The 27503-nt window shown below is 30.5% G+C and overlaps 10 protein-coding genes across 10 annotated transcripts; 6 read left to right on the top strand and 4 right to left on the bottom strand.

Moving 5' to 3' along the window:
* Window positions 1–7: 7 nt before the first annotated feature.
* cdc25 (M-phase inducer phosphatase) lies at window positions 8–2443 on the bottom strand (the record flags this gene model as incomplete). Its single annotated transcript, XM_020575218.1, has 3 exons — window positions 8–254; window positions 334–551; window positions 632–2443. The coding sequence occupies 3 exons, from the start codon at window positions 2441–2443 to the stop codon at window positions 8–10; spliced, it is 2277 nt and encodes a 758-aa protein (XP_020434738.1).
* A 4485-nt stretch (window positions 2444–6928) lies between these two features.
* On the top strand, window positions 6929–9962 carry PPL_04312 (uncharacterized protein; the record flags this gene model as incomplete). The annotated part of the gene is made up of 5 exons (XM_020575217.1): window positions 6929–6978; window positions 8673–8999; window positions 9118–9215; window positions 9284–9328; window positions 9892–9962. The coding sequence occupies 5 exons, from the start codon at window positions 6929–6931 to the stop codon at window positions 9960–9962; spliced, it is 591 nt and encodes a 196-aa protein (XP_020434737.1).
* A 79-nt stretch (window positions 9963–10041) lies between these two features.
* On the top strand, window positions 10042–10356 carry PPL_04311 (uncharacterized protein; the record flags this gene model as incomplete). The annotated part of the gene is made up of 1 exon (XM_020575216.1): window positions 10042–10356. One exon carries the CDS (start codon window positions 10042–10044, stop codon window positions 10354–10356), a length of 315 nt encoding a protein of 104 aa, XP_020434736.1.
* A 174-nt stretch (window positions 10357–10530) lies between these two features.
* PPL_04310 (uncharacterized protein) lies at window positions 10531–11268 on the bottom strand (the record flags this gene model as incomplete). Its single annotated transcript, XM_020575215.1, has 3 exons — window positions 10531–10833; window positions 10908–11145; window positions 11252–11268. 3 exons carry the CDS (start codon window positions 11266–11268, stop codon window positions 10531–10533), a joined length of 558 nt encoding a protein of 185 aa, XP_020434735.1.
* A 441-nt stretch (window positions 11269–11709) lies between these two features.
* Window positions 11710–15629, bottom strand: PPL_04309 (uncharacterized protein; the record flags this gene model as incomplete). Its single annotated transcript, XM_020575214.1, has 10 exons — window positions 11710–11896; window positions 12083–12218; window positions 12327–12436; window positions 12554–12731; window positions 12864–13209; window positions 13266–13399; window positions 13491–13546; window positions 14587–14692; window positions 14868–15026; window positions 15101–15629. The coding sequence occupies 10 exons, from the start codon at window positions 15627–15629 to the stop codon at window positions 11710–11712; spliced, it is 1941 nt and encodes a 646-aa protein (XP_020434734.1).
* Window positions 15630–17553: 1924 nt separating this feature from the next.
* Window positions 17554–19297, top strand: PPL_04308 (glycoside hydrolase family 18 protein; the record flags this gene model as incomplete). Its single annotated transcript, XM_020575213.1, has 2 exons — window positions 17554–18049; window positions 18144–19297. The coding sequence occupies 2 exons, from the start codon at window positions 17554–17556 to the stop codon at window positions 19295–19297; spliced, it is 1650 nt and encodes a 549-aa protein (XP_020434733.1).
* A 390-nt stretch (window positions 19298–19687) lies between these two features.
* PPL_04307 (uncharacterized protein) lies at window positions 19688–20281 on the bottom strand (the record flags this gene model as incomplete). The annotated part of the gene is made up of 1 exon (XM_020575212.1): window positions 19688–20281. One exon carries the CDS (start codon window positions 20279–20281, stop codon window positions 19688–19690), a length of 594 nt encoding a protein of 197 aa, XP_020434732.1.
* Window positions 20282–21139: 858 nt separating this feature from the next.
* Window positions 21140–21861, top strand: PPL_04306 (uncharacterized protein; the record flags this gene model as incomplete). Its single annotated transcript, XM_020575211.1, has 2 exons — window positions 21140–21630; window positions 21747–21861. The coding sequence occupies 2 exons, from the start codon at window positions 21140–21142 to the stop codon at window positions 21859–21861; spliced, it is 606 nt and encodes a 201-aa protein (XP_020434731.1).
* Window positions 21862–21949: 88 nt separating this feature from the next.
* On the top strand, window positions 21950–23347 carry psmA2 (proteasome subunit alpha type-2; the record flags this gene model as incomplete). The annotated part of the gene is made up of 5 exons (XM_020575210.1): window positions 21950–21968; window positions 22235–22351; window positions 22445–22814; window positions 22993–23202; window positions 23344–23347. The coding sequence occupies 5 exons, from the start codon at window positions 21950–21952 to the stop codon at window positions 23345–23347; spliced, it is 720 nt and encodes a 239-aa protein (XP_020434730.1).
* Window positions 23348–23731: 384 nt separating this feature from the next.
* Window positions 23732–27449, top strand: PPL_04304 (uncharacterized protein; the record flags this gene model as incomplete). The annotated part of the gene is made up of 7 exons (XM_020575209.1): window positions 23732–23946; window positions 24010–24883; window positions 25315–25346; window positions 25465–25498; window positions 25790–26019; window positions 26088–26965; window positions 27400–27449. 7 exons carry the CDS (start codon window positions 23732–23734, stop codon window positions 27447–27449), a joined length of 2313 nt encoding a protein of 770 aa, XP_020434729.1.
* Between the last annotated feature and the right edge of the window lie 54 nt (window positions 27450–27503).

The following is a 27503-nucleotide window of genomic DNA, read 5'->3' as shown; positions in this document are numbered from 1 at the left end:
TTGATGTTTAACCATGGAAAGATTGTGACCTTCCTAGCTTTGATTTGATTGCTTCTTCCTTTTTCTTTTTCTCTTCTTCCTTTCTTTTCTCTTTGGTGAATCTTGGGTCATCCATCTTAATGTAGTCTTTTGTACATTTTTCGGGGAATGTTTCAAAAAACTTTTTGTATCCACCATTCAAAAGATAAATCTCTGGATAGTGAACATTTGGATAACAATTCGATTTTCTATCAATATCTCTAAATAAAGAATAGCTATAATATTATAATATAAAGATAATTAGTATTCTTTTATACCAATACCAATTAATGTTGAATTACAAAAAATACATACCAATCTGGAGCTCTCTTTGAAGAGAATTCACAATGGAAGATAATGATTCTTTTGTTGTTGGCTGGTGGCTTGTCAAAGAAGTTCTTTTGCAAAGAGACAGAAGAGTGATGTGGAGGAATATTAATTGCATTCTTAATATGACCTCCATTGTATTCGTAAGTATATCTACAATCTACAACTGTAATATTATTTTTTACATCTTCCATTAACTTTGCCAACTAATTAATAAGTAATAAAAATCTATTAGTAAGTGTTGAAACTATAATTAACAAACTATAAAGTAAAGTAATTAACATACAGTTTCAGGAGTGATATTATTATATCCAGGTTTGCCATTACATAATGGCAATTTTAAGTTATACTCTGTTTCGTCACAGACCGAGGTATTCGAGTTGGTAATAAATACACTCTTTTCGAATGGTAGCGGCTTAGAGACATCTGGAGATGCTTTCTTCCAGGTGTTGGGTGAGACTGTTGTCGAATTGTTAGCATTAGTGCTGTTATTACTATTGCTATTGCTGCTGTTGTTGCTGCTGCTGTTGCTGGTGTTAGTGCTGTTGACAATGTTGTTGTTGCTATTGCAAAGCTCGGATGAAGTTGTTGAAAAGTTAATAAAACTCTTTGAAGTCGGTAGCGATGGTGCAATGAAACCGTTGTAAGATTGCAAATCGGTTCTACCTCTCTTCTTAAAGTTGAGAATGGAATCCGACGATTGATAGAGTGATTGTGTGGCAATGTAGCTGGAATCGCTGAATCTCGAAACAAAGTGTGAGTGTGATTTCGATGGTGTTTTGTAGGGTGATGATTGTGGTTGAGCAAAGTCACAGTTGTTCAACAACTCCATCAACGGAGTGGAAGGTTGTGATGGTGAAGAGGAAATAGGTGAGTCTACATCGTATGGATCATTTGTCATTGTTATGTTTGGGGTTACTGGATGTGATAAATGTGAATGTGATGCTGATGACGATGTCATTATTTTCATGGGTGTGATATCAGTGATGCTGTCGTTGTTGTTGTTGTTAAGATGATGATCCTTGATGGGTGTGGAGGCGGGTGATGCCTCTGGACTGCTTGGATAGGCACCGCTCAAGAGGAAGGTGTTTGGTGCAGAGAGTGAGAATGGTTCGACTTGGGATGGTGCCATCAATGGTGACGATGGCGAAGAGATCGATTGTTGCAAGTAGCTTGTGAATGGTAGATGATTCGAATTGGGAATGTTGATGTGAGGAGCTGAGAAATCGAGTTGACGCGAGAGTGAACGTCTTAGATTGGTGGAAGACGATGGGAACTCTCCACAGAATGTATTGGAACGGGTGATTGATGAGGTGGTGAAGCTGTTAGTATAGTCGGTGTTGTTGTCGTTGCAGTCGGCAATCGACAACTCCGAGGTGGAACGAGATAGCGGTGAGGGAATGCCTTGGTCGATGGAGAGATGATCCAATCGCAATATGGTTTGCGAGTTTCTCGACTTTTTCAAGAATGGCTTCTCCTGACAGTTGCTGACTCTGTCGGGACTGCCAATGTAGTCGTGCGGACCGTCCTCAATGAACCTTGGGGTGGCGGGTGGTGTTGAAGAATGGAGTTGACTGGTGTTATTTGAGTTAAAGAATGTGGTTAGCGATGGCATCGAGTTGCTCAATAGCTGGCTGTCTCTCTTGTGGTTGGAAGGTCTTGGATGGAAGTCGGAATGCGACGATCCACTGCCTGTCGATCCCACCAAATTCGAGGAAGCGGAAGCAGTACAATTTATAAATGGATTATTTGGAAGTTGTAAACTGCTGGTGGTGAATTGTGATGTTTGTTGGTGGTGGTTGTGAGGGTGATTGTGGTGGTGTTGGTGGTGAATTGCAACTGTCGCTACTACATTTGTGTTGGAAATCAGAATAGCTGGTTGTTGTCTTGGTGATGTTTGACGTTGTTGGCTAGGCGGCAAAACAGGGACTGGTGCCGACTGTTTTGGTGTGAGCGGGGTTGGCGGAATATTATTTTGGTTAAAGTTATTTTCCTTGTTGGAATCATAGTTTTCCTCGGCCAACTTGACCGACTTTATATTATTATTGTTGTTGTTGATGGTTGTTGAACTATCCTTTGACGTCACTACTAATACCATTATGTATGTATGTATGTATATAATATATTAAATATAATATTGATGTATTTTATGTTTGTTTGTTTGTTTTTTGTTGATGACCGACGATGTTGATTATCGATTTATGATTTATGTATGTGTTGGAATGGAAATATAAAGAAATTAATTAATTGCTGGTGGATAAAATGTTTGAGTTTTACATGTGAAATCTAAATATATATAAATTAAATAAATAATAAATAATCGTATTAAAATAATAATAAATAAATAGAATTTTATGTTAGTAACCAATAAATGTTGGAAATATATAGATATGTATGTATTTGGAAAGAAATATCAAAATTACAAATATTTAAATTGCAATTGAGATGATTTTAATGGAAACAAACACAAGTTATATTTATATAATAGGTAAAGAGTACAAGTAGAGGTAGAGTTTGATTGGATATCTATAATACAGAAATGGTGAAAAAGCCCATCATAATTCAAATTTTGTGATATTTGCAAATGAGTTCCTTCTCATTATATTAATTGTGTGGATGAATGAATGAAGATGCAGTGTTATTGTAGTGTAGTAAAAGCAAAAATAATAATACGATAGTGAGTGTTGGTGAAATTTGTAGTAGTAGTAATAGTAGTAGTAATAGTGATTAATCGTTTTGATTGTTATTGTCAAGTGATTTTATTGTATTGTATTTAAATACAATACCATCATCACTCACTTCAACATTTTATTACTTTTTTTTGTTTTTGTTTTATCTTGTAATCAATCTTTATAGGATGAACACATCTGATTTGAAAGTAGATTCAAACCAATAAAAATATTATTAATTAAATAATGAAAAAAGAAATTGAAAACGTTGATTTACTATTCATATTTGGTATGGATGGTCTGAGTGTGGATACTGTGTGTGTGAGTGTGTGTGAACATATTTTGATTGATTTTAAATGGGTGGTTTTTGATTTATATGATGTTAACACCACTCTTGTTCATTATACACCGATAAGATGCCAAACATCTCAAATTGTGTAATGTAAATTGATTTATTTGGAATGATGATTGTCATGTGCCAATAGTGTTGAGTCCAATGTTACAGCTCACCAACCAACACACCCAAAAAAAAAGAAAAGAAAAAGAAAAGAAAAAGAAAAACATCTGATATAGTGCAAAAATAAATATATTTTAATCAAAATCTGTTGCTACTCAACAATCAGAGTAGTTTAAAACAACAGTAACAGAAAATGTAGAATTCATGATTGGGTGAAGTGAATGGATCAAATGATCAAATCAGCGAAAAGTTTACACTGTTACTATTGCTTGCTATTGATTATTGGTGTCATAACTAATATTTTAAGATTACTTGTTTGATTGTTGTTTTTATTGTTGTTTAAAGCAATGATTGAAGAAGTGAGAATTTAGTGTGAGTTTGTGTGTATGTTGACAAAAATGGTATGATAATGCTTCAACCATCACACATACCATACAAACAACTGTATATCCATCTGATGATGATCAAAACGTCAAGTAAGAACCACATAAAAAAAACAAACACATTTTTAGTTTTTCATTCATTCATTTATTCATTCATTCATTCATTTCAAATTCATCCATCTTCAACTTTAATTAACAAATCAACAACAAGATCGGTGACCTGCAAGTCTTTCTCATCTCATCTCATTTGAATTAATTAAACGTTTACCACTGATTGTCAGTGGTAATACATTTAGAATTAATTGTTGCTGATGTTTGATGGAAACCAATAAATTGTGACTGATTGATTGAGAATGGTTAAAGTGTAGTAGAATGAATATGAACATGGTGAAGATGATAAAAATTAATGTTAGAAACAAATAAAAAAACGTAGGGTGAAATGAAGTTTGCTGAATCTGATGTGATGATTTTTTTTTTTGGTAATCATTATTTTAATTTAAATTAATTTTGCAAATGACCAAAAAAAAAGTTTATTTTTAGGAACTAAAGTAAAGCTTGTCATGTGGAGAAGACTGTGATGACGATAATGATGATAGATGGTAAAAGAAGAACACACCTTTTTGATTTAAAGCAAAATTTATATATATTTTACAAATTATAATACTAAATATATAATAATGTTATATTATTATTATGATTGGCTGGTTTGTTTTGACTTTGGTCTAAAAATACAGAGAAATAAAAAAACTATTTATGTTTATTATTATGTTAAACTATATGTATATACTATTTTATTATATATGATTACTATTATTTATTTATTTATAAATTGCAAAGTAATTCATATAAATATGTTAATAGTTTTTGGGTAAACTATGATATCGCCAACTTTAAAATAAAATATATTTTAATTTGAAAAAAAGATATGAATGCAAAAATCAGAAATTGATGTGCTTGGGAAGCCCAAAATAAAGAGTGATGGGTGAAGTTACACTTGAAAAAATAACAAAAGTTTTCAAAAAAAAAAAAAAAAAAAAAACAAAACATTGTCTTTTAAAGTAAAATAAGAGGAAGAATGAGTGAAGGTTGCTGTTCCGCCAAAAATAATATTGTTCACAATCAAAAAAAACAAAACACTGTTATCATGAAAATGAGTTTGAATGAATGAATGATCAACTTGATACCGCCTTGTTGTGTGTGTGGTGGAGTGTGATTGATGATTGCTTTGTATGGAGGATGATAAAAACATTAATTAGCAACAACATCAGATTGATTTTGGAAGTTTTGACTTCTTTGCAAAAACTCACGACACCACATCATAAAAAAAAAACCCAGCGCCACTGCACATATTGTAGTTTTACAATTTCAAAGATAAATTGATAAAGGCGCGCCTTATCAAAGTAATTTTTGTAATTAATTTGATTATTGAGTCGAGATTGGTGTGTGCTTGGCTGAAAAGTGATGTAGTGTTTGCAATTGAAAGATGAGTCCGTGGCGCCAAGATTGTTTATGTTTTTTGTTTTGATTTTGTTTATAAAAAAATGAAAAAAATCTGCATTGATTTAATTAAAAAAAAAAAAACCAATGCAACAATAAACAAACTCTCACACCGAATCTAATATGGAATCTGTGATTGTGTGTGAATGAGTGAAAAAAAAAAACGAATAAATTTTAAATTTTATGCATAAAATGGTTGGCTGTGATGTTCGATATTTTGTTTTTTTGTTTTTCTGATTTCAGTGTGATTTTTAGATGATGGGGGTATTTTATAGATTTGCACACACTCTGCCCTTCTAAACCGTGGGCGCACGCAAACATACACTAATAATAACAGCATATGTGCAGGACTCTAGGGTTTGTCAGTCCATCACCCAACTAACAACCATGGTTAAACATTGCCGTGTCGACATTTATATAAAACATATGACAATAATAGAGTATATAAACCTTGAAATGACCCTCCACAACGTATGATATTTAATTAATTTGAGAAATCAATGTTTACACATACACACAACAAACCATGGTTTGAAATGTTACAAAACAAAGTACAAGTTCTCAACATATGTCGATGACGACCGCTAAAAACGTAAAAGAAGATAATCATCGAAACACCATACAGAACAGAACTAAACTAAACTAACAACAAACTGTGATCGACGATAACAAACACTGTGGAATCATCCGATGTGTAATTAACGAAAAAGAGTTAACTTTATCTTTCCAAAGAGAAGTTTTAGTTTTAAGTTTTTGGAGGGAGGGAAAAAAAAACTGATGTTTTTTATATACAAATTTGATTTTTAATTATGATAATTGTCTGGGTACTATAGATTTAAATTAAATTATTATCGGTATTTGTAATTGCTAAATACGGTATGATCATCTGATTCTAAATGAAACTTTTCTTTTTTTTTTTCGAAAATAAATGATACTTTTTTTTATGAATTAATTCTAATACCAGAATTTTGGTATGATCATAATGGTCATTTTGATTACAATAACAATGGTGATCTTCAAGTGTGTGATGTGGGCAAAACAAAAGTTTTTTTTAAAAACGAAAATTACTTTTTGGAAAAAAAATTAAAAAAAAACAGAAGAAAGTGTGGTGGTGTGGGAGAAGTGCAGATTTTTTTGAATAGGTGGTTCAAGAGGTGTTTCTGTCAACGAGTTTGACACCTTGACCATTTAATATAAAAAAAGAAATGTTTTGTTTTTTGTGAAGATTATTGACAATGATATGAGGTGTGTGCCATTTGTAAAAAGGCTTTTTTTTCCACTATTTTCGCAATTATTATTTTAGGCTAAACACGAAAATTTTTAAAATTTATTTTTATACGAAAACTTTGATTTGTGTAATGTTTGAGATAATGAACCATCATTTATTCATATGTGATGTTCACCTTTTTTGAATATATATATATGATATAATCTGAGATATAGCTATTGTTTATGATTCAAATAAAACATAAAAAAAACAAATGAGATCTATCTTTGTTTTAACTTTAAAGATGATAGAGTTTCGTTTTCCGAATATTGTTTTATTGATAGGAATGTTATATTGTGAATGAATACTAATGAGCTTAACTACTACTACTGCTACTACTGCTACTACTACTACTACTATGTAATACGAATAGAGACTGAAGATGAAAGATAACTATGAAAGAGGAGAGAGAGAGAGATAGAGATAGTAGAGATTAGATAGTTACCTTATTGTTTATTAAGTTTGTTTGAATGATTTCGGAGGACTCTTACTTGATAATGTATTAATGTATGAGTGAAAAAGTGATTGAATCAATGCTATAGTACTTGGTATTTATCAGGTGATTGGTGATGTTGATGACAAAGATAGATTGAATCAATCATTAAATATTGGATTGACAAAGTGTAATGTTAAATAATGTAATGTGTTTACTAAATAATGAATGAATATTACTAACTATATATATAATAAAGATAGATATAATATTCTAAATAAAAATAGAAGAAAAAAAACCGAATTTTTAAGAATTATAAAAGAAAATAGAATATTGAGTTGTTATCGTTGTTTAAAATGAATTAAGCAACCTATATCAAACACACTAACCAATAATAGAAGGTAACAAACAAATAGAAACCGATAATAATAGATTAAAACTAAACAGAATTAACTAACTAACTAAATAGTAAGTAAACTATTGATGATAGATGTACAAAAGTATTAAAATAAAACAATAAACAACAGTTTAATTAATGTTAATGTTTTTATTTATTGAGGTATGTTCTCTTTTTGTAAAAAAGCTAAAATACAGGCTGACTTTATAAAGCAAACACACCAGACCAAAAAATACTGAAAATAAAAATTAATAAAAAGAAAGAGAAATGAACTTTAGTTAAATTTAAATTGTTAATTGTTCTGTTGGTTTAGCGAAAAAAACTATAAAAATCATCAACATGCGCACCTTTGATCAACAAACAAAAAACATTTGAATTTTTCTCCAACGGTCTTATTTTTTGCATCATCAAAAAAAAACTTTTATTTGATTCATTTTATGTGTGTTCGATATTTAATTAAAAAAAAACATCATCTCTTTTTTTTTTTTTTCAATCTGAATAACAAAAAATTTCGTTCTAAGCTATGCATTTTGATGGCGTGTTGGCAATTACCATCGCATTTTTAGTAACTTTTGATCAAATACTGTTTAAACGAGCCCATTTTTGGATTGAACTCTCTCTTAATGACAAAAATTTTCATTTAAAACCAAGTCTACTTTGTTCCGCCAATATTTTAATCTCTTAGATCTTTTTGTTTTTTTTATTTCTATGGTTTGGAATCACAAGCCCTCATATCAAACAGCGCCCAATATCAGTCTTTTATTTGCAAATACAATAAATAAAAAAGTGAAATGATTTTTACACAAAAAAGCAAATGAAGTGAACCAGTGATTGACAACCTACTACTAATGTATTCATTTAATTAAATTATCAATAACAAAACAACAACACATGATCAATAAAATACATCCCCCATTTCCTACTCCAATCACAGATTTTATAGATATTTATTTACTTTACGTAGTAGTAGCGTAGATATTTACAAGTAATAATAATAATAATATTTAAATTTTAATGTTCAAATAGTTTCATTGTTATTTATTATTTGTAAATAAATAATGTTATCTAAAGTTTATATTATTAAACTTTGAAGTTAATTTTACCATTGCAAATCTAATTTTTTTTATTTTATTTTTTAATGTTTTGTTTACCAAAAACTTTTTGTTTGTAAATAGAAATTATTATTATTATTATTATTCTATAGATGTTTAATTTAGTTATTAGTTCAATTGGTGAAGTAAATATTAGTAGTGGTATTGAAAATATTGTAGTTGATATTGGTAGTAATGGAACAACTGTTGGTTATCTGTCGATGATAAAGTCATCGGCACTGGTCAATTCATTCATAAACTATGCTTATAATACATCGGTGTTCTCATTGTCATTCATAGCGTTCTTCATCTTTGGTTGGATATACTTTCTAAAGATACTGTTTCGTGACTATGAAGTGAAACTCGTCACCGTACAACTATCATTCTCTATGATGTTTGCATTATCCTGTACAATGTTTGAGTTGATCATATTTGAAATAATGGATATAATGGATAGAGAGTTTGTATTATCATCTAACAACATACATTAGAATTAATAATAATAACTTATCATTATTTATTTCAATTTATAAACATGTTTGATTTATTATTATTTACAATAATGTAATGTAATGTAGTTGGAGATATATGTGTTGGGAATTTGATTTAATCGTAATGTTAATAGATTTAATTCTAATATTACCATATTATCAATTTTATTTAATCTTTTCATCAAGTAACTATATATATATACGTATTATAATTATAGATATTTATATCATAACTAACTATGTTTTTTTTAAGATGGTAGTAAACTTAGAACTCATATACTGAGTTCACTATCATTATGTTTGTATTTAATGTTGTTTTGGTGGATAGGTAATCCTTTTCCGATTCTGAAGGATAATGGAACTGTTTCGTTGCAGATGGGTGTCGGTCGTATTGGAATCATCGGTGTCACTGTGATGGCACTGCTCTCTGGCTATGGTGCGGTGATGTCACCCTATCTCTATATTACCTACTTTCTAAAGCCGGTAAAGGATAGCACGATTGCACAGTTGGAGCGACAGCTGTCACACTCGGTCGACAAGCTATTTAGCAAGAAGCGTCGTATCTTGCTGGCCAAGAAAGAGTCGGCCAAACGCCATTCCACCGCCACCGCACAGCCGACTTCCACTTCGGGCGTGATACGCTCGTGGTTTACATCGTTGTGGAACATTCGGTCGTCACCGACCGACGACATCTACCAGCTGGAACAAGAGACGAAAGCACTGGAGGATCTTAACCGCGATCTCTTCTCGCAGCTACACGAACTCAAACTCGAGAAAGAGCGGATCATATTCTCACGAACCCGACTCGGTCGCTTCTACAATTGGCTCGGTTACTTCTTCTCGATCTACTGTGTCTACAAGGTGGTGATGAGCGTGCTGAACATCGTGTACGACCGACGCTCCGGAATGGATCCGGTCAGTCGTACCTTTGATATTATGCTGCGGTATCTGCACATCGAGGTGAACGTTCCGTTCTGGTCGCAACACATCTCGTTCTTGATGATTGGATTGATGACAGCCAGTTCGGTACGTGGTTTCCTGAACCAGCTCATGAAGATCTTCCACGAGTACTCTAGCTCGATCACCTCGAACAACATCGTTCTAGTGCTGGCGCAGATCATGGGAATGTACTTTATCTCATCGGTACTGCTCATGCGTACCAGTCTCCACGAAGACTATCGTGTCATCATCACCCAGATTCTCGGCGACATCGAATTCAATTTCTATCACCGTTGGTTCGACTTTTTATTTTTGGCAAGTTCGTTCTTCACCGTTCCCACCTTAATATACATGTCTAAATCATCACAACATCTTGCTGAAGAATAATAATAACAACAACGAAAACAACAACAACAACAACAACTAATAAATAACTATACTGTACATACATACATATCTTTAACTCTTTTTTTTTTGTTATTATTTATATCTATATTACTTTTTCGTTTTATTATTTATTGGTTTGGTTTGGTTTTGTTTTGTTTTTTTCGTAAAGTTATATTAATTATTATTAATCATTGCTTCGTATTTAACTATAATTGGTACTGTGGTTTCACCGATCAAGAGGTTGACATTGTGATTTCCAAATTGATCGATTGGTCCTTCCGGTGTGATGTCTTTTGGTTCAATGTTGATCGACTTTCTTCTCTTTAAACTATAGGAAATATTGTCTGTAGTGATTTCTATTTTTGCTGATCCATCTGCGTTTGGTTTACGCATAACCAAAATCAAATTATTCTTTTTCAATTTTTTCAATGCACTTTGTTCCTCTTTATTTGATCTTCTACTTCCATAATCGATATTCTATAATAGAGTATAAATAAACAAATATGTTTAGTTTGTTATTTTATCTATAGATGTTATTATATTTCTATTACTCTTGAGTATTCTTCGTATTTCTTTCTTGATTCATGAGTTGCAGGTACAGCATATCCTTTCATAAAGAAGAAGTTTCTAGCATAACCTTTGGTGACGGCCATCTCTTCACCGATTTGACCGACACCCTCTACATTCTGTGTTAAAATGATTGGTACAGACTTTGAAATGTTTCTGATTTGACCAACAACATTGTTATTTAAAGCTTGATTGAACAATCTTGATGTTCCTGTTTTATAACTAATTTAAAAATCAGTGTGTGTGTAATAAGTGATGAGAGTCAATATCAAAATTCTGTATTCTAAAACTAACTATAAGATCTTAATCTGTTCTGTTGATGACATACCAAATCTGTGATAACATCTTAATTTAATCTATAAAAACTAACTACAGATCGGGTAAAATATAATATGATATGATCACTGATTGATATTAATGTTATTCGTCTAATAATAATGATCAAACATTACACAATGAAAAAAAAAAAAAAAAAAAAATCGAATAAAATTTTTGATCATTTTTTTATTTTTTCATTAATTATTTTTTTTTTTTTGGGTCTTTGTTTCATCAAGTCAGGGTATTATCAATTACTACGATTAGTTGTTTGTTTGATAAACACTTTAGTTATTATATTATATTATATTATTATATGATTGATTATTTACAATTATTATTAACAACTGATGAAAGTTACTTATTATAGTTATTACTATTATTATTATTTATATATTTTAAAAAAAAAGGTGGTTGGAGATGATTGATTGGATGGTGTAATATTTGTGTATGACGACTATTTTGCTTACTTTAAAGCATATGATATTCCATTTCAAAGTCAATGTCATCGGATGAATCTTCTTCTTCACCTTCTACTGACATTGTCTTTTGAAGTTGATAATCTGGCACTCTCTCTGCGATATTATACAATGGGAATTCACTTTTTGAAACCAACTTTTTAGATCTTTCGAGGAAATCCAAAAAGTCTTCTTTGGTCCTACAAAAGAATGGAATCACAAGAGAAGGATCCACCTCTGATATATTTGCTTTCCTGTGGTACACCACAAAAGAATGTCTATAATGATATGATATGATTTGATAATCAAATCAAGTAATTACTAATTAGTTTCATTCATTTACTCCTACATTTAATATATATATATATATATATATATAGACTAACTCTACACTTACTGATAAAGAAAATTCGACTTCATTATCAATTGCCTGTTGTACAGTGTGTGGGTCAAGATAGAATAGATTGTCGTCTTGTGCAGCGATAAAGTAGAGTGATGCTCTTGGTTTTCCACCGACAATACCTAAACTCTGTGGAAATTGGTAGAGCTCGAGAAGCGGCTGATAGTAGAGCTGATTGATCGTGTCAACACCCAGCTTTGTTGGTATCAAAATCAGCAGTGGCAACCAACTACCGTTTGGCTGTAGCGCTGCATCCAACATCTGGTCGACATACAACGATCCATCCTCTGAAATAACCACCGATATATTACATTGAAGATTAAATTTATTTACAAGTGACCTATCGTATTATAATTAATTAGTTAGTTAATAAAATTGATTGATTGATTGATTGATAATTAATGTCTGTCTTGTTTTTTTTTTCTTGAATCGAATTCAATTCCATTGTTTTACTTACTTTATGGCATGAGTTATATTGGATGGAGCGAACCATTCGCCAACATTCTTACCTAGATGATTCTGTCCGTGTAGAGCAATGTTGTGAATTGAAAATGGTGCTGTTGGTTTATCTAAAAACATTCTAACAATATTATAAAGCAACTCTGGATATTCATTTTGTCCACTCTTTTTCCAATCTATAAGAATAAAGAATTGGCAATTAGTAAGTTACTTATCAAATAATATCTCTAACAAATGATATATACCTTTTCCAAGTTGATTTATCGCCAAAACATTAGAGAGTAACATCTGACCGGATCTTAACATACATCCCCATCCACAGTCATTCTCAAACATTGTATCACCAATATATGGGAATCCCTGTCTATATGACATCCAAATCTTATTTGAAAAGTCTTCAAGAAATTCATTTATAAAACTAGGTTGTCTATTATTGTTATTATTATTATTATTATTACTATTGTTATTTGTGGTGGTGGTAGTAGTAGTTGTTGTATTGTTATTTCCAGTGCTACTACTATCTATGATATTTGTTAACTCAAAAGAACCACTCATTATACTACTACTATGATTTATAGAATCCTCTTCATCTCTTATCACCAATTTACTGACACCATCATTGATCTGTTGATGTTGTTGTTGTTGTTGTCTGTGCTGTTGTTGATCTGTTGTTGCCCTTGTTGTTGTTGTTGTTTCTCAGATACACTCACACCATCAGCACTAACATTACTACTGTCACTGCTGATACTACTATCTATATTTGACTTTTGATCGTTGGGATCTGGTGGTTTATATTCTTTGCCATACATCCATATCGATGAATCTGAAAATTGAGGAAGTACATCTATAATTATTATTTTTAGTGTGAAGTATAGATAAAGCAATCAATATCATTGTGTATAGAGAGAAAATATTGAATTGAATGAACTACTTACTTCCAGCACCTCTAAATATATAGAGACAATTCATGATAAAGTTTGGTATTATAGATCTTATTTTTTAATATTTTATTATAATATATATCTATATATCAATTATAGATAATAAAATATCAAAATGAAATGGTGTAAAAGATGATGATGATGATGGTTTGTTTTGTTTTGTATAATTATAGTTTTTGTTTTTCTACTCTACTCTACTACTATTCTCTTCTTTTCTCTTTTGTTTTTATATAATTAGGCTATAGTTATTATATAAATTTATTTATATGATTAATTCAATGAAACATCATCACTAATTTAATTACTATTGTTATATATAATAACCTGTCAATCTAATTAAAATATGTATTATTTAATTTTTTTAGTTTTTTGTTTTTTTTTTTTTTTGTTATGATAATTAATAATAATAATAATATTTATAAAAATAAATGATAATTAATAAAATTATGTCTTTTCGAAAGAGATACAAAGAGTGTGTAATATATAATAATATTGATTCAAAAAAAATTAACCAATTATTAAAAAAAAAATTTGATCAAAAAATTAAAAAAACAAAAAAAAAAACCAAAACTTAAATAGCTTAATTTTTTGAGAAAATCTATGAGTTAATTAACAACCAATCACTGCATTATTCAGTTTTTTTCAACAACAAAGATATTAATGTTGGTTTGATCTTATTTTTTAGTAGTTAGAGAATGACGAATGATCATCAGGTTTGATTATATAAATTACAAAAAGTATACATTTTTAATTGATTTGATTTGATTTAAAGAAAGTACTCGGTTGTTTTTTTTCTGGTTTTGATCGTAAGGTGAGGTTTGTTGGTTTGTTGATGATTGATGTACACAATAGTATAATCTCTAGAGTAATTTTAGAATATCTTTAAATCTACCGTTGTTATTGTTCGTGGTAGACCATGCTGCAGTGATGTACAGTAGACTGGCAAAGACGTTGAAGTAGTTGGTCCAAGGTAGGTACTGTGGTATGAACGCCAGGTACAGTGAGTACACCGTCGATAGGATCAAACCGGTCTGTCTACGCCATGCACTGTTCCTGGTGAGCAAGAACGACGAGAGGAAGAAGATCCAACTCTTTCTCGCTGCATTGGAGATCGCCTCCAGCAGTAGCAACGAAATATGATTGCGTGCCTCCGTGGCATTCAAAGACGGTACCATCACATGAAGTAATCGAAGTTTCTTTTGTTTTCCAATGTACATTATAATTCTTGAGATACTAACCCATATTCCTGTTTAATAATTCGAGATAGATAGGTATATATACAAAACAAACTCAATCTATTAATAATCCCATCAGAAAAAGAAGAAAGAGCTAAACCAATATTATAATAATAATAATAACTAGTTTACCTACCTAATAAAAAATTTGAAGTAATTAAAACTCTTCTTGAATATTTTAAACCCCAGTTGTTTGTGTTTCCTTGTTGTTCCTCCATTATCTTTATCTTCTTTTTCAGTTCTTCGACCTCATTCAAGATCTGTTGTATTTGATTTTCAAGTCTATTTACAATATCTATAAAGTTATACATAAATAATGTTAGTTAAATTATTGATTCTCCAATAAATAAAAGTAAAATAAAACCTTACCATTATTATTATTATATCTATCATTATTATTATTAGTCGTATTTGTACTGTTGTAAAGATTACTTTTATATAGTGAAGAGGTGGTATATGGATAGTTGGTGTTGAGCGAAGATGAATTGGGTGAGAGTAAAGAAGAGGAAGATGACGACTGCATTAGTTGCTGTTGTTGTTGCTGTTGAATATACTGCATTTGCTGTAAGTTTAAAAATGGAGTACTTTTACTCCGTTTCATATCATGAAGATGATCATTTATGCTATTATTATTATTATTATTATTATTAATATTATTGTTGTTGTTGTAGATTGAGTTGCTGCCGTTATTATTATTACCGTTGCTATTATTATTATTACTATTACTAAATATTGATTTATTATAAAGATTATTACTACTTATACTATTACTATTATTAATATATCTAAAAGGAGACTGTTGTTGCTGTTGCAGTTGTTGTTGTTGTTGTTGATACTCTGAAGAAGTATTACTACTACTACTATTTAAATCATTACTATTAATGCTGTTGTTGTTCATTTTTTTCGAAAAATTAAATTTCCTCTATACTTTAATTAAATCACATGCAATAATATTAATAAAACTATTTTTAAATCACATGCATATGTGAGAGATGGGTTGAAAGTTGTGTGTTATTTAAATTTGGATTTTATAATTTCCCGTTGCTTTAGTGGTAAGGTAAACCCTTAATCAACAACATAAAACAAACAGATAACAAGTTTAAACTTTAAAAGAAGTTCCCATTAAAAAAATTGTAATCTTTAATTTTTAATTTTTGAAATTATTTAACATTTAAAATAAATTTTATAAAAAAAATATAAAAATCGCAAATATTTGCTCCCATTTATTTTTGTATGATTCTTTATTGGTATACTCCTACGACCATATTTTAATCTTTAACAGAAACCACTAAATTAACAATTGTCTTAAAACAAATCTTTAATACGATATTTACAATAAAGATAATTTTTATAAATAAAAAAAAGATAGTCTACAAAATAGAGATTCAAGACACAATCTCAATGCACGAATAAAATCCTTTGGCCTAGTTGTTGCCAAATCTCTAAAGAATTGTCGCTGATGTCAATTTTCAAGAAAACAGCTGTGGAGATTTTTGGGGTTTCTAAAGAAAAATACTTTAATTTTTGAGTTCAGTTTCAATTAATTCTCAGCTATTAAGATTTATTCTTATTTAGTTTTAATGAACTACAAGAAATTAAGTATAAAAGAAAGATAGTGAAGAAATCGTTATTAATGTTGAAAAAGTAAAGATAAAAGTTATCTGTTTAACTATGTATTTATATATCTAAATCTAATCATATGATTCATTCCTTGATGAATAATTGATAAAAAGAGAACTTAATGAAACAGACTTTTTTTTTTTTGAATTCTTTTTTAACTATTAATTGTTAAAGTAATACTGTTAAATAATTTGATATTCATTTATTTTACTTTTTTGTTTATTTTAATATTAGGATTCACTTTACAATTAAAAAAGAAACCACTAACCTTTCTTTTGGAAATCCTAATACTATTAAACAAATAAGATCAATTTGAAGAAATTTCGTACAAAGATGGATTTAATGGATTGAACTTTCAAAAGAAAAAGACAGATTACCTTTTGTTGTTAAATCTCAAAAGATTTAAACTTCATGAATAATGGTTTTTTCTTTAACCATGATAATGTAAGACAACATTATCTTTTGTAACTATTTTTAATGAGGTTGGTACATGTTATTGGTGTTTTTTTTATCCAATACCACCCATTATAAAAGTTAATAATATCTTTATTCTCTTTGCCCATTTATTTCTTTCAATACCATGGTATTTAGGTGGTATTCAAAGCCTGTAACCAGATGAGCCATTGTTGTTGATTAATTATTTGATTCAATTTAATGGGCAAATGTGCTTTAGGAACCAAAACAATCGGTAATTAAAAGTACCAAATGTTTCGAAATGAGAAGAACAATGAAATTTACTAAAACCTTTTAGCCCTCCCAAACCCATCAAAAGTCCAATCAAAAAAAATAAAATAAAATTAATTTTATAAAAAAGATTCTTTTTTTTTTTTTTTTTTGAAATTTTGATGTGCCCATTAAAAAGTTTTTTTTTTTAAAGTTATATGGGTTCGAATCGGAATCAGAAGTGGTTAGGGTGGTATGTTATTCAGTACCATCCACCTCAAATTGAATAAATACAATGCTGATAACAAAGTAAACATCAACAACAAAATCATAAATATCAAAAAAACAAATGAACAGTTCCTCCTGATTTGGTTTGATTTCCACACACACTCAGTGTGGTTTTGAAACAATCAAGCTTTGGAATTGGTCCTCTGCAAAAAAAGAATTCTCTATTTAAAGAGTGAAAGATCATTCAGTTGATTCTCATCACATCAAATAATTATTATTATACAGATATACATTATATTTATAAATAAAAAATGTATAGAGCAACTATTGGTTGTTTACTTTTATTATGTGTTGCATTGATAAATGCACAGTCGGTAAGTTACGACTTTTCCGTGCCATACGTTGGTGGACATCAATTGTCGATCAAGAATTCCGGTTCCGGTAATATCGTGATGGCCAAGCTCATCTTTGAGTCGAACGCCGTCATCTCTGGAACACCATATGGTGACCTCTGGAACAACAATGCTGCCATCAGTTCCACCTCCTCTGGAAACGGTGTCACCTACATCTACACTGTAACCTGGGGTACCTCTGGTTTCACACTCTCCTCCGGTCAATCTTCATCGATGACCTACACATTCTCCAACAACGGTGGACCACTCCAACCATTGGGAATGAACCCAATCTCTGTCTCTGTCGTTCCAAAGGGTGCTTCCAACCCAATCACCGCCGGTGTCGAAGGTGCTTGCAAAGGATCAGCATGTAACAATCCAACTCCAGGATACCGTGTAGTTGGTTATTACACCGGTAAGTAGATAATTTCAACCGACCCAAATTTATAGTTTGTTTATTAATAATTTCATATGTTTTCCACCCTTTTTCTCTTTATAATTTCTAATAGATTGGGACATGTATGAACGTTCATATTTACCATCTGATTTGCCAATTGATAAGATCAATGAGGTTAACTATGCCTTTTTGAACTTTGATTTGGATGGAAACTTGGTTTTGTATGATACCAATTCCGACCCACAACAACTCCCACGTCTCTCATTGTTGAAGCAACAATACCCATACTTGAGACTCTACTTGTCTATCGGTGGTTGGACTTTGTCCAATGACTTCTCGACTGTCGCTGCCTCCACCAGTGCCACTCAAAACTTTGCCAAACAATGTGCTGATGCTTTGATTCAAACCGGTTTCGATGGTATCGATATCGATTGGGAATATCCAGTTGTTCGTGAAGGTTCACCAGCCGACGCCAAGAACTTCCCCAACTTCCTCAGCGCCATCCGTGAAGCCATCGATGCCGCCGCTCAATCCGAGTCACTCCGTACTGGTGCCGCCGTCAAATACTACTTGTCGTTCGCCGCTTCCGCCGGTATCGACAAGATTGAAGCCGTCTCCAAGTTGAATCCAGGTGCATGGGCTCAAGTTCAACAAGCTGTTGACTTTGCCAATGTCATGGCCTACGATTTCCACGGTGCCTTTGACGAGCCAAATCCATCCGATTTCTTGGCTCCACTCTACATCTCACCACACGATCCATACATTGACAACGCCACCATTGGAAAGTACGACTGTAACGATGGTATGAACGATTGGATCAACGTCGGTTTCAACAAGTCGCAATTGGCTTTGGGTATTCCATTGTACGGTCGTTCCGTCACCGTTCAATCGATGGGTAACACTCACGGTTTGTGGCAACCAATTACCGGTTGTCCAAGTGGAGAGTTTGACTCCACCGGTTTGTTTGACTACCGTTGTATCATTGCCGGTGAATGCTATGGTTCACCATTGCCAGCTGGTACCACCTTGTTGCCAGCCGCTCAAAATCCAATTGCCAACTACTCGATGGAACCAATCGGTTACAACCCATCCGGAAATTTCTTCATCTCCTACGATGATGCTGCATCTGCTACAATCAAAGCTACATTCGTTGTTACCAGAGGTTACAACGGTATCATGATGTGGACTTACTCTGGTGACGTCCCAATCAACAATCCAAACTCAATCATCAACGCTGTATACAAAGTATTCACCAACACCAATTAAATTATTTCTATTAAAATATTAAATTAAGTTATTTCTATTACAATTTAAATTAAATTAAATTAAACTATATTGTTTTTTTTTTTCTTTTATCATTCAAACCAAAAGGCGGGAAACAAATAATATTAATTTTTAAAATTGAATGTATCAAATTAATATTAATTTAAAACCAATATCGATTATAACACTCTTTTAAATTTGACGGTACTATTTAATTATCATAGTTTACCTTTAATCAATTTTTTAAAAAGTTTATATTTAAAATAATAATTATATTTGTTATTGGGTGATTTGTAAAATTTAATTATGATAAAGATTAATATTATTGTAAAATATAATCGAATAGTATAATGTTTAATTGGTAAAAAAAAAGTAACTATTTATTGTTTTTTTTTAATGGGTAGTTTGACAATGAGTCCAATCGAGTACAAAGTTAGCAAGTACAGCTGGTTGTTGTTTGGTAATAACTCCTTTTTCATCGTTGTCTACCCATAGGTAGAGATCTATGGTGGGTGTTTCGTTGTATACGTCACATTGGAAAGTTCTGGGGAATTTCTTGTTGATGTTCACGATGGTCTGATCGTGTGGGTATGTTTGGAATGACCACTTAACTACATGGTTGGTATTGTAAACGAAAATGAATTTGATGTCGGTGTTTATACGGATGGCAAAGTTATTGAGTGGGGAGTTACGTCCGTTGATGGTGAACAAATACTCGTATTTGTCTGCATACTTTACAAAGAGATGACCTCGTGAATCGTCTTGAACATTGAAAATGATTCTCTTGTCTTTTGCTAGTGCAGGAAGAGTCTTGTTGGCATTGACGATGCCTGTCAAGCTGGCAACTACATTGGCTTTCAATGGTATTTGGTTTGCTTGTTTGTAGGCTTTGATTTTGGTGTCGAAAGCAGTCGCTACAGTAGCTACTTGTGGTTGAAGAAATCTAGCTTTTCTAACATCTAAAGCAGTTGGAATAATATTACCCATGATTTAATTATGTATATTTATATAAATATAAGAAATAAATATTGATTATTAAATTTTAAAATATGATTTGATTAAACAAAAAAAACAAAGATAAATATAAATAAAAAAGTAATTAACTTTTTGATCAGATTTTTTTTATTTTTATTCTATTTAGTTTGGTTTGATTTGGTGAAATTCTAGAAAGAAATAAATATCATTGGTTCACCAGATCTCGCTCTTCAGCGAAATGTTGGTAACTGGTAACATTTATAATTATATTTTGATTGATTTGTTTTGTGATCGCCCAATGGTAATCAATTTGCTAGGTTACATTTCAAAAAAAAAACTAAAAACATCAAAAATTTGGATCTTTTAAATGGTTTAAGATCTGATTTTCCAAAAAGTCAAATGAATTCAGCCAAATGGTGTGGTCCACATGCAACGAAAAGGTGTTTTTTAAATTAATTAATAGTTTAACGAATTGAAAAATATAGTTAAAGTTTTTGACCAGACATTAAAAAACCCCAATATTTTGACAACAACATCAGATTTCATATGATTTGCTTATAATGATTGAATGTTGCATCGAATTCGACGAAGCAATGAATCTACACAACCGATATCAACAAAACTATTTCTCTTTTGATTTGATTTGATCACCTGATTGATCATCTGATTGCAAACCTGCACCAAATTTACCCAACTATTTATATGTATAATAATTGTTTATTTTAGATATTAAAAGTTAAAAAGTTATAATAAAAGTTTGTTAAGCTGACCTGTTTTGATTTTAATTTATAAATATTTAAAATATATAAACAAAATAAATAAATAACAATTAATATATATATATAATATAATTAATATTAAATTATAAATATGGGTAATATTTCAACTAAATTGGATCTTAGAAAAGCAAATTTTTCTGGAGATGGACTGAAGGCTATTGGAGATGGACTTGCAGAGCAAGTAAACAGTATTGTAACGAATGGTGTTGATGTCAACTCTGCCACACCAAAGTCATCGGGTATCCTTATGTTATTGTCTAGTGTCAGTAGTATTCTCGGTCAGATTTGGCCAGAGGGTCGTAGATTCTACGTCGACGTAAAGGATGACTCCACCGCCAGTCTCTTCTTGTTGCTCAACGGCCAATACCGTCTGCTCTTCACTGTCAACGGTACCAACTCTGCCTACAATAAATTCGCAATCAAATTAGATTCCACCGAACTCCAATTCCTCGTTATCTTTAACAATCAAGCGGTCAAGTGGAACTACAATACCTACCAAGTTTCACAATCGATCCTCAGAATCGACAAATCCGAAAATGACCGTGGATTCTATTTCGATACATATACACAAGCTGGTATTGGGTAAATATTATCAAAAATTAACAATGCTTGTTATTATCAATTTCAATACCCTAACATTGCTCCATCCATTTTTCTTTATTTTTATTTCTCTTTGCAACCAACCATTTTATTTTTAGACCTGATGATTACACATATGTTGACAACGACGACAGAGGTTTCATCACAAAAATCACTTCAGAACCCGCATCAAACTATACAAATCTAGATTGGAGTTACATATCTAGTTTATAATTAAATAAACAAATTTAGATTGAAGTTAATGATATTTAATTTTAAAATTTCAAAACAATTTAAACAATGATATATTTAACGTCTAAAAATGTCTACAGATAAAGAAAGTAAACAAATACAAGAAGCAGTAGATAAATAAAAAATAAAAAAAATAAATCAAAAAAAAAAAAAAAAAAAGAATAACAAAAAATAAACAAAAAAAATTAAAGTTTAAAATTTAAAATTTAAAATTTAGTTGAACATCAAAAAAAGTTTTTAATTTGATCAACCCTTTTTTATTTTTTTTAATTATTTTTAAAATTGTATAGTTTGTTGTTTTAAATTAAATTTTTTTGTAGATAATATATATAATATAATAACATAATATAAATAGATATGGATTCAGATTATTCATTTTCATTGACAACTTTCAGTCCATCTGGTAAATTAGTACAAATCGAACATGCTTTACACGCTGCTGGTGCTGGTGGTTCTGCTATCGGTTTAAAAGGTAACATACATAACATAACCTAACTTCATATCATTTATAATATTGTTCAAGTTGTATTAATTATATTTGTTATTTGTATATGTATTTTTATAGCAAAGAATGGAGTTGTTATTGTAACTGAAAAGAAGTTACATCCATTGGTAGATGTTACATCAGTACAAAAGATAGCATTGATTACAGAGAATATTGGTTTGGTATATGCAGGTATGGGACCAGATTCACGTGTCTTGATAAAGAAGGCAAGAAAGGAAGCTGAGAAATACGATAAACTCTACAAAGAGAAGATACCTGTACTCCAATTGGTTCGTGAGATCGCCTCGATCATGCAGGAATTCACTCAGTCTGGTGGTGTACGTCCATTCGGTGTCTCACTGTTGGTTGCCGGTTTCGACGACAAAGGACCACACCTCTATCAAGTCGATCCATCCGGTTCCTATTTCGCATGGAAAGCAACTGCTATTGGGTAAGTTTATTTACTTCACCTTATTTATTTGTTTGTTTGATAGAGAAGAGAAAAGAAGAGAAGGGAGGAGAAGAGATTAGTTTTGTTTAGTTTATTGTTACTATTAAAAATATCAATAAAAATACTAACTAACAACTACAATATTTATACAATCATTATTATTATTATCATCTTACAGTAAGAATATGGTTAATTCAAAGACATTCTTGGAGAAACGTTATAGTGATGATTTAGAGATTGAAGATGCTGTACAGACTGCACTTATCACTTTGAAGGAAGGCTTTGAGACACAGTTGTTAGAGACAAATATGGAGTTGGCTGTTGTCGGTGCCGATAAGAAGTTTAAGATTTTATCTGCATCCGAAATAAAAGATTACCTCGCTAATTTGTAATTAGATCACTCACTTATCACCGTATAGCACACACATATCACTACACAATACACACATAGACATACATAACGATTATCAACCAATCAACCAACCAACCAATCAATCAAATAAATATGATTAATTTAATAATAAAAAAGATAAGTTAATCTACAAAACTACAACCAATGAAATTGAATAAACTAACAATTAATTGACTTAATATAAGATAAGATATCTAATATTATGTCTACCTATGACATTTTTCGGTGTTAAATATATTCGTTGTTTAACACATATTTTGTTGAAAATTTTAATTGTTTAATTCCTTTTTTTTTTTTCTCTGTCACTGAATGGAATTAATATTAGATCTCAAATTTTATTACAAATCAAAAGAATTGTTTGGAAAGTAAGAAATCTTTAATTATAAATACAAATAATTTCTTTGTAATTATTTTATTTATATAAAATAAAAAAAAGTTAAATTTTTTTTATTTAATTTTTATAGTTATTTAAATTGTATTTAAAATCAGTTCTAAGTTATAGAATATGGAAAGTGATACACCGAATATTACAGTAGGAGTTGCAAGAACATCAGTATTGGTTGCAGGTGGTAGAACTTTGGCAACCAATTCTTTCATTAAAGAACAATTGAAGATCTCTGAGAAGCTCGACGAATCATTGATTCCATACTATGAGAATATCTACAAGAAAGAACCATGGTCTTCAAATGTACTGGATGAGAAAGTGGTAACTTTCGATCCGTAGGTATTCGTTATAAAAAACATAATCATAATAAACTATTAAAACTATTTTTTTAAAAACAGGTATGCTTATTTCTTTTGTTGTACAAAAGAATCAACTGAAATTCTCTTGGATCAGTTTGAACAATTTGTAAATATGATTCCAACCCAATTTCTTAGAAATCAGTTTATAAATTCTCTTTTTTCAAAGAAAGGCTTACATATTTCTTCTGTAGAAGAATCAAAGAAATACCTAAAAGAAAACTGTACTCCAATTCAAAGTTTTAGTTTAGCTTATTCGGATTTATTTACTATAGCTCTTGCACTCAGAAATAAATTCATAGATGACTTTATTCTGAACAACATGAAAGATCCTTCAACTCAACAATATGTAATCTTGGGAGCAGGTCTTGATACACGTGCTCTAAGAATGCCATTTGCAGAAGGTTCAACCGTTTGGGAAGTTGATTTCCCACACACTTTCCAATTCAAAGAGATGGTTATGAATGAAGCGGTCAAAGTGATTCCACCAATTTCCAAAGCAAAGCTTCATCGTGTAGGAAGCAATGTCTTGGAAACCAAACAATGGATTTCAAGTCTTGAAGAAACTGGATTCGATAAGATTAAAAAGACTGTCTGGATTTTGGAAGGTCTTGCCATGTATTTGACTGACGAAGAAATCGCCATGCTGTGTCAAGCGATATCGTCAATCTCTGCCAGTGGATCATCAATGTTGATTCAAACATTGTGTATAAAAAAAGGAATCATGAGCAGAATAATATCATCATTATTACCATTGCCATTGAAAGATGAGTACAAATCTTTAACTGACAAACCAAGTGATTATATTAGTAAATGTGGATTTACCAACAACATTGAAAATCTCAAAGGAGATGATTTGAGCAGTAGATATAACTTTAGTACAGTTCGTGGTTTCCTATCGATTGAAGCTGATTCTGTAATTGCAGTTGGATACAAACCGTAGAAATATAACTAATCAATTATTTTTCCAATTCTCATTCATTTTTTTTAATTAAAAAAAACTCTGAAACATTTCTTTCTTCATCATTCAAAATTGTGTAATTTCATTTTATCCCTCCCCCAAAAATGAAAAAATTATGCATAGCTTTTGTGGTATTCTCGATATATTTTTGCAAAATGCACACAAAAGCTATCCAAAATAGCTGTGCAAAAAAACCCAACCAATAAAATGAAATAACACAAATAAGTATGTTAGAGTTTAATTTAAATTTTATAATCATTATGTGTTGAATAGGATAGTAGAAGTTATTTATCTTAATTAGTGAAAGAATACTAAATTAAGTCGAATATTACTATTATTTTAAAGAGGTGGGAATTCGCACAACTATTTTTGTTTAAATATTACAGAGAAGTGCTAGTGAAGTGATTATTAAATTTTTGTAAGTTAAAAGAAAATGTTAAATACATCAAATAATATATTTTTTTATAGTGATTCGCTATTATTATTTTGTGGTACAATATAATCTGTTTGTAAAAAAAAAATTAATAATATAAAAGGTTTCAAAGTACAAAATGTTTCAATACCAATAGTGTTATTCGACGAATTAAAATAGAAATTTGTTATTAATGACAATCAAACCACTAATAAATATGTATTTTTTTATATTGATTAATTAATTAGTAATTTTATATATGGGGGTTAAGGTTAGATCAAAAACTTTTAACTTTTGAAATGAGATCTATATCTGGAAGGAGATAATATGTGCGAGTTCATTATTTTGTATATTTTTTGTATTCTAAATCAATAAATTTCTTATATTCTACTTATAAATAATCATTATTAATTAAAAAAATATAAAAATATATATTTCTTTTTTCTTAGTTATTTTTAATAATGGAGGAAAATATTAAACCAAATATTCCAGCAGGTGTTGCAAGAACATCGGTATTGATTGCAGGTGGTAGAGCTTTGGTAACCAATTCATTCATAAACGAACAATTGAAGATCTCTGAGAAGCTCGACGAATCATTGATTCCATACTATGAGAATGTCTACAAGAAAGAACCTTTTTACTCAAATGTTATCACTGAGAAAATTGCAAGTTTTGACCCGTAAGTATAAATCCAAAAAAATATTATAAAAGAAACTAATAAAAAACTTTTATTTAATAACAAAATAGGTATGCCTATTTCTTTTGTTGTACAAAAGAATCAACTGAATTTCTCTTGGACCAGACCGAAGAATTCTTAAACATGATTCCCACTAAATTTGCAAGAAATAAGTTGGTAAAATATTTGTTCTCAAAGAAAGGTTTAGAGTTCTCAACTATTGAAGAGTCAATGAAATATTGTATTGAACAATGCACACCAATCCAAACTTATAGTATAGTGTATATGGATTCATTGACTATCAGAATCGCTCTCAGAAATATTTTAATTGATGACTTTTTTATGAAAAATATTAAAGACACTTCAACTCAACAATATGTAATCTTGGGAGCAGGTCTTGATACACGTGCTCTAAGAATGCCATTTGCAGAAGGTTCAACCGTTTGGGAAGTTGATTTCCCACACACTTTCCAATTCAAAGAGATGGTTCTGAATGAAGCGGTCAAAGTGATTCCACCAATTTCCAAAGCAAAGCTTCATCGTGTAGGAAGCAATGTCTTGGAAACCAAACAATGGATTTCTAGTTTCGAAGAAACTGGATTCGACAAAACTAAACCTACCGTTTGGCTTTTGGAAGGTCTTGTCATGTATTTGACTGACGAAGAGATCGCTATGTTGTGTCAAGAGATATCAATGATTTCAGCAAGTGGATCATCTATGGTTATTCAAACTTTGGGTAAACAAGGATTCATGAGCAAAATAATGTCGTCATTGGTGCCAACACCTTTGAGAGATGAATTCAAATCAGAATCTGACAAACCATGTAATTATATTAGTAAATGTGGATTTACCAACAAAATTGAAAATCTTACTGAAAATGATTTATGCAAAAGATATCACTTTGAATTCGCTCGTTCTTTCACATCTATGGATAGTGATTCTGTCATTGGTATTGGATTCAAACCATAATCAAATTCCTATTAAAGATCTTGTTCTAATTGAATTTTTTTAATTTACTTTTAATAACTATGTTTTTAAAAAATAAATAAATTATTCATTTTTTTGGGTTATCCAAAATTAATAAATCATTTTAATCTTTTACAAATAAATATAAAATAAAATATTATTAAAAGAAAAGATTATTTTAAAATCTCCGTCTCGACTAAAACAAATCGAGATCAATTTATTTTTTTTTGAAAAATCCTACTATGCCTTATTCATGAATAACAATCTTTACATAATTCAAATTATGTTGCCGATTCAATTTTAGGAGTAGTATATATATATATATATATATATATTATGATTTACTTTATTAATTTCCTTTTTTTAACATTTTATCACTTGATTTTAATATGAATACAATTGTTTTTTTCTTTTTAGGGGTTTTAATTCCCCCTTCATATCTTCCAAAATGTGTTACTGTAAGTTAATTAAGTGAAAATCCATTTAATTTTTAACAATTTTAAAAACACTCTATAAATTAA

This window comes from Heterostelium album (genome assembly GCF_000004825.1).
Source record: "Heterostelium album PN500 unplaced genomic scaffold PPL_contig9, whole genome shotgun sequence".
Lineage (NCBI taxonomy): Eukaryota > Evosea > Eumycetozoa > Acytosteliales > Acytosteliaceae > Heterostelium > Heterostelium album.
This window is presented reverse-complemented; position numbering and strand designations above follow the sequence as displayed.